Source organism: Oryza brachyantha, chromosome 1 (assembly GCF_000231095.2).
Source record: "Oryza brachyantha chromosome 1, ObraRS2, whole genome shotgun sequence".
Classification (NCBI taxonomy): Eukaryota; Viridiplantae; Streptophyta; class Magnoliopsida; order Poales; family Poaceae; genus Oryza; species Oryza brachyantha.
Window position 1 is genome coordinate 21822992 of NC_023163.2, and position 15574 is coordinate 21838565.

At 38.9% G+C, this 15574-nt stretch overlaps 2 protein-coding genes across 2 annotated transcripts; both read left to right on the plus strand.

The window, feature by feature from the left end:
- Positions 1-6389: 6389 nt before the first annotated feature.
- Positions 6390-9864, plus strand: LOC102722438. The gene is made up of 4 exons (XM_006644507.3): positions 6390-6680; positions 6997-7484; positions 7581-7688; positions 9367-9864. The coding sequence occupies exons 1-3, from the start codon at positions 6500-6502 to the stop codon at positions 7680-7682; spliced, it is 771 nt and encodes a 256-aa protein (XP_006644570.1). The 5' UTR covers positions 6390-6499; the 3' UTR covers positions 7683-7688; positions 9367-9864.
- Positions 9865-11946: 2082 nt separating this feature from the next.
- LOC102722718 (bidirectional sugar transporter SWEET2b) lies at positions 11947-14028 on the plus strand. The gene is made up of 6 exons (XM_006644508.2): positions 11947-12055; positions 12168-12204; positions 12283-12502; positions 13013-13171; positions 13275-13394; positions 13509-14028. The coding sequence occupies exons 1-6, from the start codon at positions 12010-12012 to the stop codon at positions 13617-13619; spliced, it is 693 nt and encodes a 230-aa protein (XP_006644571.1). The 5' UTR covers positions 11947-12009; the 3' UTR covers positions 13620-14028.
- The last annotated feature ends 1546 nt before the right edge of the window (positions 14029-15574 follow it).

Consider the following 15574-nt stretch of genomic DNA (forward strand, 5'->3'; position numbering starts at 1 on the left):
GCCATAATTAGCAAATATTTACTGTAGCATCACATTCACTAATTATGGGCTAATTTGGCTCAATAGATTCGTCTTGCGAAATAGTCCAGAGTATGGGTGAGTTTTATTAATAGTCTATATTTAATACTTCTCATAATATTCAAATATTTAATGTAACAATGACTTAAAAATTAAAGTTGGGTGGAAACAAACACGCCTTAGTACTAAATGAATACTATAGTATAACATGCTATACACCAGATCGTGAGCTGGGGCTGAACAGAATCAGTTTTTTAACAGAGATATATGAACGGAATCTTGTACTCAGATCATGATAACATACTATAAAATAATGCCAGATTCAAATAATCAGGTCTTTTGATCGGCAAGTTGTTGTTTTTTTCGTTTGGATGAGACTAACAAGTTGAACTGGATCCAAATTTGACAGACAAAACAAATTTGAACGAAACAGCAGTGATCCCCAAAGGGAAAGAAGACAATGATAACAGTAGACTAGTAGAGTGGTGCTCCATGTCTGATCTCTTCGTTCGATTGAATACCCAATCCTGCCAAGATGGGCACATTCATGCTACTGCGAGCTGATAGATTAGTCTTTGGATCCAGTTTACTCATGGATGACACATCCCTGAGAAGTCTCAGGCGTGGGCCACATGGAACGGGACGTTTGTATTATCAGAGCCATCCATCTGCCGAGTAACAAAACACCAGGGCATTTTTCGTGTAGCTCTCTTTGAAACAGCCCGCATCAAGTCCCCCGGATCTTCTGTACAGAATAACTCTACTGCCTCGTTAAGACCTGTTTAGTTTCCAAAAACTTTTTTCAAACACATCGCATCGAATCTTTATACATCTAAATAAAGTATTAAATATATATGAATATTAAAACTAATTACATAGTTATGGGGGAAATCGTGAGACTTATCTTTTGAGCCTAATTAGTACATGATTAGCTATAAGTGCTATAGTGACTAACATTTGCCAATGACAGACTAATTAGACTCAAAAGGTTTGTCTCGCGGTTTTCAGATAGAATCTAAAATTTGTTTTATAATTAGACTACGTTTAATGCTTTAAATATATAACAATACGTGTCGATTTGATTTCTCTCCTAAAAATTTTCCCCAACTAAACGAGCCTTAAGTTGAAGTTTTACCGGCGTCAGTCATTCGGTTGTCTAGGAAAATGTACCGTAACATTCCCTCTTCTTTTGTTCATAAACCAGAATTTAAAATTTTAATCTTAAATTTAGAGGTAATTTTTGAGATTTTTTATCTAACTTTTTTAACCTCTTGACATTTAGATCACTAAGAACAATATAAAAGTTTTAGTCGCGAATAATTTTTTTTTAGACATACTGTTTGAATTTTCCAATCACTCCGAAGGCGTTAGCTAACGTCCCAGTTGGTGGGGGCAACCATCATGTTGCACAAATGTTTTCAAAATAAAGTTGTAGTAGGAGTTGAAGTTCACCATATGTTTTTAACATGTTCTTTTCACCTTTTCATGTTTTTAGCATGTTTTACCCATGTATGACACATGCGTGAGAAGTCTCAGGCGTGGGCCACGTCGAACGGGACGTGTGTATTATCAGAGCCATCCATCTGCCGAGTATAACAAAACACCAGGGGATTGTGTGGCTCTCTTTGAAACAGCCCGCATCAAGGCCTCGGATCTTCTGCACAAAATAACTGTATTGCCTCATCGTTAAGTTGAAGTGTTACAGGCGCCGGTCATTCGGTTGTCAACTAACAACCTCATCTTTTCACTTATAAACTAAAATTTAAACTTTTAATCAAAACCTTATAATTAATATTAAGATTTTTCAGTGAAATTTATTTTTTAACATTAACTTTTAGACCGGTAAAGAATATATGTAAAAATTTTATTTAAAAATTATTTTTTATTTATAAATATATCATTTGGCTTTTCCAAATACACCCAAGTTATTACATAACGTCCCAATTGGGGAGAGGGGTAACAAGGGAACAACCATTATGTTGACACAAATGTTTTCAAGATAAATTTGAAGTAGTTCACCATTTGTTTTTACTTTTTAGCATGTTCTTTTCACCTTTTTCTTTTGTGAAATGGTAGACAAATCCACACCTGCTGCAATGCAGCTCCCACTCAAAACAAACCAAACGTACCATACCGACTCCATATAGCTTAGCGAAGAAACTACTACACTACTGCATTGGTCATAAATTTTGCGAACAGAGTGAGCAAGGCAAAGGTCCAGCAGCTGGCCACAAGTTAAAACTTAGGAGTAAAAGTCAATCCTGTGAAATAAAAAAAAACAGCGGGTCTGGTTGAGGTGCCAGTGTGCCACATGCAGGCATGGTGGTGGTAACCTGGTGTCCAGTGTCCACTCTGCATCCCCGCAAAATTCAAAATGTTCATACGCTACCGGACGAAATGCTAGCCAAGCCACAGATAGCATGCTCATCAGAAAGTGTTTTTATGCACGATTTTATTTTTTTTCTGTTTCTTTGTTTAAATGCTGGTTGCATTCTTTCAATTCAAACTTCAAAGGTGATCCTAATTCATGTGTAGCATTGCAAGACCAGTGCTTTTTACACTTTACCCCTTTAAAAAACTTATTTCCTAGATAGATTCTTTAAAAAGAACTTATTTTAGGAATGGATCATTTTTCTCGTAGTCCATTTTCCTCGGCACCGGTATTAGGGAGTGTTTGTTTATAGGGGCTAAACTTTAGCCCCTAGTCACATAGGATATTTGGACACTTGTTATAAATAGTAAATGAAGACTATTAATAAAACCCATCCATAATCTTGGACTAATTCGTGAGACGAATCTAATGAGCCTAATTAATTCATGATTAGCCTATGTGATGTTACAGTAAACATTTGCTAATTATGGATTAATTAGACTCAAAAAATTCGTCTTGTGGATTAGCTCTCATTTATGAAATTAGTTTTTTTATTAGTCTATGTTTAATACTTCAAATAAGTGTCCAAATATCCGATGTGACATGGGGCTAAAAAGTTTAGCCCCATCTAAACAACCCCTTATTTGTGTGGTTTCCGCACCAACGATGCTGATGTCAACATCCTCGCCCCCGATGACCGCTTACATGAAGGGTAATTGCCAATCTCTTTGGTATCGATGACCTATTTATAAATAACTTATTTACAAATAGGTTCTCAATGCAATATTTTAGGACCAATGTTAAATAAGTTAATTTACAAATAGGCCCTTGATGTCAATGTGTTCGGAGCTAATGACCTTTTATTTTGTAAAAACAAGTCATTTAAATTTTTGACCCTTCTGACATATGTGTAAAAAAGTTTCTACCTATGTCCCAAAATAAAAATAATCTTTTCAATCTATTGTTTCATCTAAAATAAGTTCATTAGTTTATAAAATTAGGGGATATATGCATTGGAAATAGATAAAATGAGGAAACAATCGCATTGAGATTCGATAAAGTGAAAAATATTCTAGTGTTTTTGCTTGTATATTGGCACATGTATATGATGAAATTATGTTGGAATGGAAGGAATATTTACAAAGGTTTATGGTGCTAGCTTCTTTGCACCGACCCCTCTACGTCAGTGCTCGGCTACCTGTCTTCCATAAGGGTTGAGCATGTCGATGCCATTGTATTGTCGTCGAGATAGTGGACCTTGTTGCCGAGAAAAGTGTCTGTTTCTAGACTAACTTTTTATAAGGCTTTATTTACAAAATAAGTTTTCAAAAAGGAACACAATGTATAAAATATAGATTGCGAGTCTGGGGTGGTTATTGTTCTCCCAACCATTATTGATATGTTGATTTCATTTGTTTAACTGTTTTTAATGACTTCCCTGGGTCATCGTTCCAAAATAAATACATTTTTGGTTAAAACAAAAAGAACAGTTGATTCATTGAAAGATGCTCAAGCATATGTGGTCATTTCCTCTGTTCCAGAATAAGTAAATCCTAGAGTTCAAACTTACCCTAGTTTGTTTTTTTTGACCGGAAGAACGTGTATCCATAAGTATCTTTGGTGGGGTCTTTCTTAAAGTGTTTTTTTTGGCGAAATGAAACATGGACCCCAAATTTGAAGTACTTATAATATAGTCGCTGTTCGCTCAACCTTCCTTATATCACGTTCCTTATATCACGCGTAGTGCACTATGCACCACTAGATGAGAAAACCGGTTCCAAAAAAAGAGCCCTACCAAAGTAGATTGAAAAACACTCCATTTCTTCTATTGGTCCATGTTGTAATGCATATGCACATTAGTAATCAAATTTTGCACAATGCTAAGACCCCCCTACATTCCTTTCTCTGCCTGGGGTCGTGGTTGCCGTGTTGTGTTACAAAACGTTTATCTTTAAATTACTGTAAAAACTAAAAATTATAATAATAGTTTTTACATATCAAACTGTGATAATATGGAATATCTTATCCAATTTATAATTCTCTTTATTCTATTACATTTTTAAACTACAACATTGTTGTTTACAACATCAATTAAAAGAAAACCAATTTGCCAAACACCAAAATGTGTTAGGGATTGAGATCACACGCAGTAACTGCACCACGCGACCTCATCCATTCATTTTTCCCACGGACGGTGCAGATTGAGTGATACTGTAGATATGTGCGACATTGAATGTACAGTGCCTTCTATGTGCCAGCAATGTTTTCCGTAATCTTAGCCGTCGGATGAAATCTGGACAGTTCTAATGTGATTGATCAAGTTGCAGGAACTGCACAAGAACTGAATCCGTCAAGATGCTAGACCCTATATGTTGTGCTGTTCTTCTCAAGGGACAAAAACAAAGGTCCTAATAAATTCGTCTCATTTTCGACATTTTTACACCCGTAGAACGTCTGCGCTAGCCATCCGCGCTACTTGTTCAATTCCGATTATAAATGATCTTCTAACGAGGGTTTATACGAAACAGTCACCTAAGACATTTGATTAGCTTATTAAGAAAAGGAGCTTCTAAAATAACATATAAAAAGAAACGGATAAGTAATATCTTATTTTTACCTATTTACCCTATTATAAGATTTTTAGTTTTTCACTAAATTTATATGGATTCTAATGAATACTGACACACATAAATAATACACATTGACTCATAGAACCAAAATATCTTACAACATAAAAAGGAGGCAATATATATGAAGTTAGGCCTTGTTTATTTTGCAAATTTTTTTTGCAAAAACATCACATCAAGTTTTTAAACACATATTTAAAGTATTAATCATAGTCTAATTACAAAATAAATTTCAGATTTCACCTGGAAACCGCGAGACAAATCTTTTGAGTCTAATTAATTCGTCATTAGCTGGTTACTGTAGCACTTATGGCTAATCACGTCCTAATTATGTTTAAAAGATTTGTCTTACGATTTTCCCCATAACTGTGTAATTAGTTTTAATGTTTATGTATATTTAATGCTTCATTTAGGTGTCTAAAGATTCGATGTGATGTTTTTAAAAAAAGTTTTTGGGAACTATGACACATATATGACACATATAATGAAGAAAAGCACCGCTACAGTATTTTTCTATACTTCTCCTTCCAGTCATGTTTATTTATTTCTAACGTCAAATATTTTTTACTAGAGTATAAGATAATATTATACTATCGCACATTGAATAAATTAAAAATAAAGAAACCAATATTTAAAAATCTATTTTTCACTGAATTAAATATAAGAACAAAACTTATTGATGATTAAAAATAACTTATAGGTAATAATTTTATATACATGTTCTTGACGATATAAAAATAATGTCCAAAAAATAAAGTACGATGGAAAACGTCCAAAATCATCTCTTCATGTAAGTTTTAATATTTAAATTTTAAGTTATAAACATAAACATCAGCAACATGGTAAGTGGCTATGGTTGTGAAGATGTTTTATATTTGTCATAGGGTATATTTGCAAACGAAAAATAATTTATGAATAAAAGTTTTACGTATGTGTTCATACCGATTTAAAAACCAAAACTGAAAAATAAACTACAATAAAAAAACTCTAAAATCAACTTTAAATTTAAGTTTAAAATTTTAAATCTTAGCTTATAAGCATCAGCAAAAGCCAAAAGTCAAAAGATAAGGACGATTGTTGAGCCGTTGTCAGACATAGCACGGTGTTGATCTCTTGTTCTTTCATGTTAGCGAATATTCTTAAGTAGTGGCAATATTAAGATCCCGTTGTTAACGACCATTCCTCGTGTCCTTACCCAAGAAGTAAAAAAAAAAAAACAGAAACACAAAAGAGCATATCAAAGTAAAGAAAAACGATTTACTGCCTTTAGTTCTGTTAAATTTTTTTCTTCTGAAAAAGAAAAACAATCTGGTTCCACCTTGATACGCCATCCAGGTAAAACCTAAAAAAAAACGGAGCGATCCCCCTCCCTCCCTCCCTCGTCGAATCAAATCCGTCTCTTTTCTCCATTCCGCTCCCCTCTCCCTTCCCTCTCGGCCGCTCGCTCCCTCCCGCCGCCCGCGCCGCACCGTCGTGTCCCGCCATGCCGAAGGGCGCCAAGAAGCGTGCCAAGCTCAAGAAGAAGCAGCAGGGGGACCACCACGCCGGCTCCGATGATGGCGGCAGCAACAACAACACCGTCGAAAACGGCAGCAATAATTCCAGCCGCCGCGACGGCGCCAGCGACGGCAACCATCTGCCAGTCCGACCGAACGTTCCTCCTGGTATGGATGGCATCTACCCTTCCCCTCCCCGTCCCCCTTTAAGCCTCCCGGGTAGATCTGTCCCGGCACGCCGCTTTCGGCACCAGCGTGGAGAGGAATCGCCTTTTTCCCCGCCCCTCTTGCGGCGAGGGTGGCATTCCCGTGACCTTCGCTGGCGCTCCGGCCACCCCCTCCTCCTCCCCCACGTTGCCACCGCCTCTTTACGAGCTGTTCGCCTTTCCCCCTTTTTTCTCGCTTCATTTCTTGCGCTATATTACGATGGATGCGTGCGCGCGTTTCTGAGACGCCGGTGTGTGTGGGTGGGTGGTGGTCGCAGTGGATGTGAGCGAGGACTCCATGGAGAGCTCCGAGGAGATGGTGACGCCGAGGGCCGCGGCGTCCGAGGCGGACGAGGAGGAGAGGAAGGCCGCCACGTCGGAGGTGCCAGTCGAGGTGGTCGAGGTCGGGGAGGAAGTCATGGTGGACGCCCTGCCGCCTGAATCCGCTGGTGTGCAGGAGCAGCAGGGTAAGGCGGTGGGGGACGAGGACGCGCTTGTGGTGGTGCAGGAACCGGAGGTGAAGCGCGAGGAGTTGGTGGCCAAGGTGCATCCGGTGCATGAACCGGAGCCGAAGGTCGAGGAGGTGCTGGTTGTGGAGGCTGCTGCGGCATCCGTGCCGCAGGTACCAGAGGTGAAGCATGATGATGTGGTGGTCATGGAGACGGCTGCGCTGCCTGTGGTGCAGGAGCCGGAGACGAAGAGTGGTGGTGTGGTCGCCAAGGATGTGGTGGTGTCACGGTCTCTGGGTGCAGCTGATACTACAGAGGTATTACTGTTTGCATTTGCGTGCTATGCCATAATTCCCCATATTTTGATATCGAGAGGTCTCATTTGGTTGATTATTTGTCCCTTTTGGTTGCAGGTAGCACGGGGACCTGCAGTAGCTATGGCTTCTGCAGGGCAGCGAACTACATGGTGGAATTGCTGCGGGCTGTGTGATGTACTGTCTGGTTCAGAAAGATAGATTAAGGTGTGCATCACTGTCTCATGTTTTTTTTAATGATGATGCTTTGTGGAAAGAAAATATCATTTATTTTCTTGTACGTAGCTTAACATGTGGGATCAATGGATCATTACCACTACAGTCAGATGTCACTGGGGAAGCTTAAAATATTCAATTTTCTGTCCTCCTTTGCTTATGCTTTAGGTCTATTTCAGTATTTGTCAGATATAAGCATAGCCTGAATTCTTTTGTTGGAGCGTTTATGCTTATTGTTTCTGACTAGAAATATTCCTGACTAATGCTAGTCACAGCAATTTTATTCTACGTGTCTGCTAATTGCATCACTTTACTCTTCACTGTGCTTTGCTGCTTGTTTTTCAAATGGCTAACATAGTTTTTAGCTAGTCAGCGATGATGTCAGGACACCTTCGTCTTTTCCTTTTTTTTTTCCTGAAAAACTGTCCAGATCAGACTTCTGATGTGCCTATAGACAGTAACTGAAGAATGTTAATGACTGATGACTTAAGGTTGTATAAGATTTATTGGACCATATTAGAGGATACAGTTAGACAATCTTCAACTAATCTCCCAAAGCTGCATGTTATATGAATCTTTCAGTGACTTTTTTACTAATTTGATTGTTCATACATTTGTTCCCGTAAATGCTTCTGCAAATCATTTTACTGTTCTCCTTTTCCTTACCAAGAGGGTACTGAGCTCAAAACCAGAAACTGCATTTTCAAATCAAATGCTCAGTGTCAGTAAAAGGTTATTGAATAATATAGCTGTATGATTACAATCACTTTTGATATGCCATGGGGACATAAATTTTAGTGTTTCATACTATATGTTAGTCACTTTGGTTGCTGAGAATCTGTTAGTTGCTTAAGAAACTAGTTACTCTGAATAGTTATCGAATCATTTCATGTATAGCGTTTGTTGCAATACTGATACACAACTCTGGAAAGGGAGGCTGTACATTATGGTATAGCACTGAAACATTGCACAATAGTAACACTGTAGAAATTGATGATTCATTTGACCTATCTGTTGTATATATGTTATGCACATGGAAAATGACGCCCCACTTTTACATTTTAGAGGAGAATATTCATTCTATGCATATGAACATGATCAAAGTTTTACATGTTTTTATTTGTTTTCCTGTTGATTTGGTTAACAAGTGTTTAATTCCAAAGCAGTGAAGATGGTCCCTTTTAGTCTTTTATGCATAATTATCAATTGGCAATCAAACATAGCATCCATGAGACCGAGACATTGGCAGATGCTTCTTTAGACTTGGTGTAAACATTGCCTAGCTTACCGTACCATTTCACAATCAGCAATGTTGTGTTATCTGCCACAAGAAAGTATGAGGTGCTTGAACTTTTGTGGATACCTAAATTTTCAAATTTGTGTTATGTCAACATGGACTTAGATAATAAATTAATAATTGTATAGAAAAATGACCAAATTGGAGTATATCTTGGACTAAGATGATTTCTCTGCTTTGTTTGAGAAACTACCGATTTCTCTGCTTTGTTTGAGAAACTACAAATTGGAGTATTTGTGTTTATGCAAATTAATTGAAATATTTGCTTTATGGTTTCACCGCAGTCATTTATTACTAAGAAGAACATGTACTTCTAAGTTCTAATCTTCTATGTTGCACTTAAAAGTTCTCTTGTTTTCTCCCACATACCAGGTTGGAACTTGGAAGCCAAGAAGACAGTAGATGCGAAGTTGTTCAAAACTGATGGTTAATTGTAACTAGCCTGGTTGAATGCTCATATGAATGGAGTCGAAGGATTTTGGATAACATCGAGCTGATGTTTCTCTCTGGCCCATGTTTCTACACCTTGCTGTGCAAAGTTACATCCCCTTGGTTGTGGTTAATATTTTTGAGTCCCATAGAACTCTGAAATTTACACCCTTGTCTATTATCATCTAGGTTCTGTTCTTGTAGCATAAGAGTTGAGTTGAGTCGTCAGTAAAGAAATTTTGTCTTCTTTCTGTTTCATACTTATTTTTTTCGTTTGTCGTCCGGTTTGCCCCCCTTCTATGGTTCGGTCACCTTGAAAGGAGTAATGTTGAAACTATTGAGATGTTCCTTTGTGTAGTCTTGCTCCGCGATAGTTCGCAGCATGTCAGACTGCTCGCTATTAAAAAGAAAATAATGAGACGTGTGGGTTAAACTCATTCACCCCATCTTTTTGTTTATGTTTATAAGCTAAAGTTTAAATTTTAAACTTTAAATTTATTTTAGGTCTTTTTATTGTAGTTTATTTCTCAGCCTTTTCTTTTAGATTACTAAAACCACTATATAAGTTTTATTTACAATTGTTTAAATATTAATTTCGCTTTTTCCACTAAAAATTCAAAAGATGGCATCCATTTATTCTGCTCACTTCTACCCTGGTGTTTATGGTGATATTGTCATCGTGTCAAAATCCTGGCATCTATTGTGCTTCGTGCCAACATGGTGTTTGCTCCGAATTTTAAGACTGAATTTGAAGAGTAAATTTCATTAGCTATAGAACAAACTATTATAACATTATAGATTTAAGGGGTTTATTACAAAAGATTTGACATCAACTTTTTCACAAAAGTACATATTTAATGTATTGCATCCCAAAATTATAGATTTAACATTATTTATCACAAAACTATAACTTTTAACTTAAGAAAACAATAAAAACAATAGTAAAACTCTGGAACTTTAATTCTTTGATGCAGATTGCTTCGTTTGTGATAGAATAGACCTTGAATATGTAGTTTTTAAATATTATTTGGTGTTTTTATATAAATCTGTAGATTTATAATACACAATCTTAACTACGTAGTTTTATGACAATTTAGTAAAAGTATGTTAGGTTTATGAAGTTTACTCGAATTTTAATTACTGCAACCCGACAGTTTGGGATTGTTCGATGAACAAGGGACAGTCCGGAATGACAGCGTCTCTTCAGCTGCTACCGCCTACCTGTGCATGAAAGCTACCAGCCTTGTCCTCTTGTCATCACGTACAAAAGTGACTTTAATTGTAATTGTAATTGTAATTTTACTTTTTTACCTTTATAATTTTGTCTTTTTTAATTTAAATATGTGTTTGCCCCTATTCCGTTCAATCTTCCTAACGGTGTTAAAAACATACATGACATTGCAGATGTACCCCCTTTTTGAGGATATGTGATTTTCCCTCAGTTTTGACTAAAAATACTTTGGCATGAATTTTCCCTCTACTTTGACATGAATTTCTGCGTATTCAATTAAAAAATAGGTTACGGACAAATTGACATGAATTTGAACACCGTTAAGAGAATGAGGACAAACAATGGCAAAATTATAATTGGAGGAAAAAATCATAATTGGAGTTTAAAATAGGGATAAAAGGCAATTGTCCCTTCGTGAAATGGCGACTTATTTTGCGTGGCACTAACATTTTGTGAAATTAACGACCTTACTTGGAAATTCTGAGCGCAAATTCGCATGACACGTCTGCGGCTGAGTCAGTCTGGTGGTCCTAATAACTCTGCTGCAGTATCCTTTTAGTCTTCCATGTTCCATCCGAGATTTTAGCGGGTTGTTTTAAGAAGTGACATGACACAGCGTGCGAGCCAGAATAATGCGCACTAATCATCCGATTTCCAGAAGCGTTTGTGGCCTTGCAAGCTAGTACTGGCTCCCGGATTGTTGGCTTGATTTGCAAAGAGTACGTGGTGACCATCCAACCTCTACCAGCCAAGAGCTGTGTACTCGTAAAGCGACCTGCCGACCTGGCTGATTTGTGCTCATGGCGATGATCCTGGTATCCAGTCATCCAGTCATTCAGAAAAGGATAGCCGGCTGCACGGTTTTCTACTGAAAAAGTGAAAACGTTGCAGTAACTAATTTCCAAGCAGAGAGAACGCTGCAAGTGCTGTTGTGTCTGGACCTATCTTTTTACTTCTATTTATGCTTAAAATTTAAAATTTAAACTTTTAGATTTAAATTTGAAGTTGTTTTTAAGAATTTTTTTCATCGTTGTTTACTTTTTAGCAAATTGCTTTTAGATTGCTAAGAACACATATATAAATATTTTATTTATAAACTGTTATGTGTTTATAAATATACCGTTTGGTTCCATCTTTTACTGGAGACCGGAATTTCACTCTTGCAGTATTACCATAGGGGTGAAAGGAGAAGAGGGATATTCTCAGGAGCAAACTCTAATGATCAGCTCAAACATTTAAACTGGTGGCTGTGGCGTTTTGTGTCTCTCAGTGACTGACTCGTGCTCCCCCTTATAAGAGCCACAGATTTTTAGCACAAGGAGGCAGGCACGAGAAAGGGGTCAAGGGAGGCACCAATGGACTCCTTGTATGATATCTCCTGCTTTGCTGCTGGTCTTGCAGGTACGTACTTCCATCTCGATCTCACGCTCGTAATCTTCTAGTGCAAAATGGTGTAGATGAAAGTCTTGCTAATCCTGTGAAAATTTGGCCGTCTTTTTTTTTGTCATCGCAGGCAACATCTTTGCGCTTGCTCTCTTCCTGTCGCCAGTGTAAGCTCCTACTATTTGTTTTTTCTTGCTGCATCGATTTGTAAGGGAGGTTTGTAACTGAATTGTTACTTGTTTCAGGACGACGTTCAAGAGGATCCTGAAGGCCAAATCGACCGAGAAATTCGACGGGCTCCCTTACCTGTTCTCGCTGCTGAACTGCCTCATCTGCTTGTGGTATGGGCTTCCCTGGGTCGCCGATGGCAGGCTGCTCGTCGCCACCGTCAACGGCACCGGAACGGTGTTCCAGCTCGCTTACATCTGTCTCTTCATCTTCTACGCAGACAGCAGGAAAACGAGGGTAATTCTTTCCATCCTGCACCCAATTTTGTCTCAGAAATATGGTGGTATTACTTGTGTACTTGTAGCAGATTGTAGTACTAGCACTTGTTTGCATAAATGGGATCCTCTACGGTACCGTAGAAAGTGAGCAATTTTTATCGTAGGTACCAAAGTTTTAGTGTAAAATTTGATATCTCCTAGTAACTAGGTACCAAAATTTACATAGAAAAAAAAGGTACCTTTTTGTACTTCCTCAAGTACTGTAAAATTTCTTATAGAAAGTACTCCCTCCTAACTAGCCAACGTCTTACATTTATGCATGGAGGGAGTACCGTTTATTAACATATGGGCCAATAATAAGTGAGGCTAATTTTAGTACTGCAGAGGATCTCCCCTCTTTGTTTTTGTGCCAGATGCCAAAGGAAATTGACTGTACATTATTTTTTCAGTTTCTATTATTTGCATCTGCAAGAGATCTCTCTATTTCTTTCACATGGATGATGGGTTATGTTTTCCAATTCCTCTACAGATGAAGATGATATGGCTCTTGGTGCTCGTAGCTTGCGGGTTTGCGCTAATTTCACATACAAGCCTCACTTTCTTTGATCAGCCGCTTCGGCAGCAGTTTGTTGGAGCTGTGAGCATGGCTTCGCTGATCTCCATGTTTGCTTCACCGTTAGCTGTCATGGTATACCTCCCAATCAAGCTGAACTCTCGATCAAATGCCTCCTCTCCTGTTCTATCACCACTGTGGTCTCACTGCTTTGCATGCTGGATTCTTGCGTCTTCAGGGCGTGGTGATCCGGACAGAGTCTGTGGAGTTCATGCCGTTCTACCTGTCCCTCTCTACATTCCTGATGAGCAGCTCTTTTGCGTTGTATGGGTTTCTGCTGCGAGATTTCTTCATTTATGTGAGCATCATCTATCACTTACAAATCCACCACTCTTTTCCTGAATCGATTTATCTGCGAACTTGATGGATGTTGTGCTGACAGCTTAACACTGCATCCATTTTAAATTTTCAGTTTCCCAATGGGCTTGGAGTTATCCTGGGAGCAATGCAGTTGGCGCTGTACGCTTACTACAGCAGAAGATGGAGAGGCCATGATTCATCCGAACCGTTGCTGCTCGCTTGATCAAAACCGAATTGATCAATCAGCTGGTTTGGAATTTGGGTTCTTGAAAGAGTTGGGGCTTATGGTGATATTGGAGGAGATATAAGTCTCGTTTGGTCCCAGTTGACGTGGCATGTTTATTTGTACAGCTTTAGCTCATGCTGCCACGTTGGTTCTCTTCTGTCTTCGATCACTTGCTGGTACGGGAAGAAGCTGTACTTTAAAGTTCAAACTGCTTTCTTCAAACACGTTGGCAAGCTTTGCACACCAGGGAGGCGAAGGATAGAATTTTACATTTTATTCCCTCCTTTTACTCATTACTTGTATGCAAAACTATTTCAGCCATGCACATCGTGCCTGAGTTCTTATCATAAACATTTCACGTATGTATACATTGCAAAGATAATTTTATTTCTGTTGCTTTTATAAACTGCAATATTCCTGAGCCATTAAGCCAAACTGTGTGAAAAAACAATCTAGTGGCTATGTTTGTGACACGTGGGGCTGGAATTACCGCCCTATGTTGTTGCAAGTCCAACATATTTGGTCCGTCCGCGAGGAAAATCTACGTTTCTGGTTCATTGTCAAGACAAAAAATAATTCAAATCTCACACAAATCCAATTCCTTTTCACAATTCGGCACCATGGACAGCTCAAAATTTGATGCCGTCCTTGAATTCTGCGAGTTACATCATCGTAGAGCAAAACAGTGAAAAGTGTACCAGGCCTTATAGATCAAACTAGGCCCAAGAACAGCCTGCGAAACACGTTTCACTCGGCCCATGATGTGGAATCCGTCCCGTTCCGTTCGGACCGACGGAGCCCAGGGTAACAAACCCACCCCTCTGTTCTATCCTCCGCCTCCGCCTCCGCCTCCGCCCAATAAGCCGCAATGATCTGGGCTAGCATTTTGGGTTGGTTCGATGGGAGTTTGAAACACCCAGATTAATCTGTGAGCCGTCTCCCTGCACTTTGATGACTATTTCGTTGGGCTTTTTATCCATTGTGAATTTGTGATTAGGTCAGGTTGTCAGATGTGAATTTGTATGCCACTGCGGATGATAGTGCTGTATGGGAATTGGGGAAAGTCGGACGCTAGCTAGCTGGCGCAAAAAAATAACAATAAAAATGGGGAGTTCTTCTGATTCAACCTAATGCTTGCATGTCTTCGCGGAACTGGAGTCATTCCCACCTGTGCAATGTGTTCTTGCTTGTTATTTCTCTGATTGCTAAATGCAAATATAGTTTTTGGGTTGGGTTGACTTAATTTTCTCTGGACTTAGTGGCTGACATGTGGGCTCTATGGCTGTAGGATTCACATGTTAGCCTTTATGTCAGGAGGAAAGTAAAGTCAGAGAATCTCATTCCGGTGAAGGTTGGGGGGAAGGGTATGATAGGTTCGTGTGATATACAGATCCCGGTGCCTCTAACTTAATGCAGACAACAGTGTAAAATTAACGATAGGATGTTGACGTATTGTTGATTTTTGTTGAGGCTCGCAGCCCTCGCAATGCCATCACTCTGGCAGCCCTGTCACCCTCCCACCTCTAGGCTGCCGCCACTGGGCAGCTTCGTGGATTGACAACGCTGCAACCCTAGGAGCTTCGTCACTCTCGTAGCTCAACGCCGCTACCACCAACGACCGTGAGAGGCCAAACCACGAACAAGCCAAACGGGCTTGGCTAATATTTCCCTCTGTACTGATGTGACAATCTCGGGTGACATGGCATCCAATGTGTCCAAAAAACACGGTTGTCAACATGGTTAAAACAACTGGGGAGGGGAGGGGGGTAAGTAGCTGGTATTGATAGTCGAGGGTGTATTTAAGATAAACCTAAGAGTTCGAGGGTGTAAAATAAACGTTTTGTTTTGGTATAATAGGTATATCTTCTTCTCTATTTGAGTTACTAAATGTCTATATAAACATAATTCCATCCATGTTTGGAGGAGTGAATTTAATGGCTATTTCATGCCAC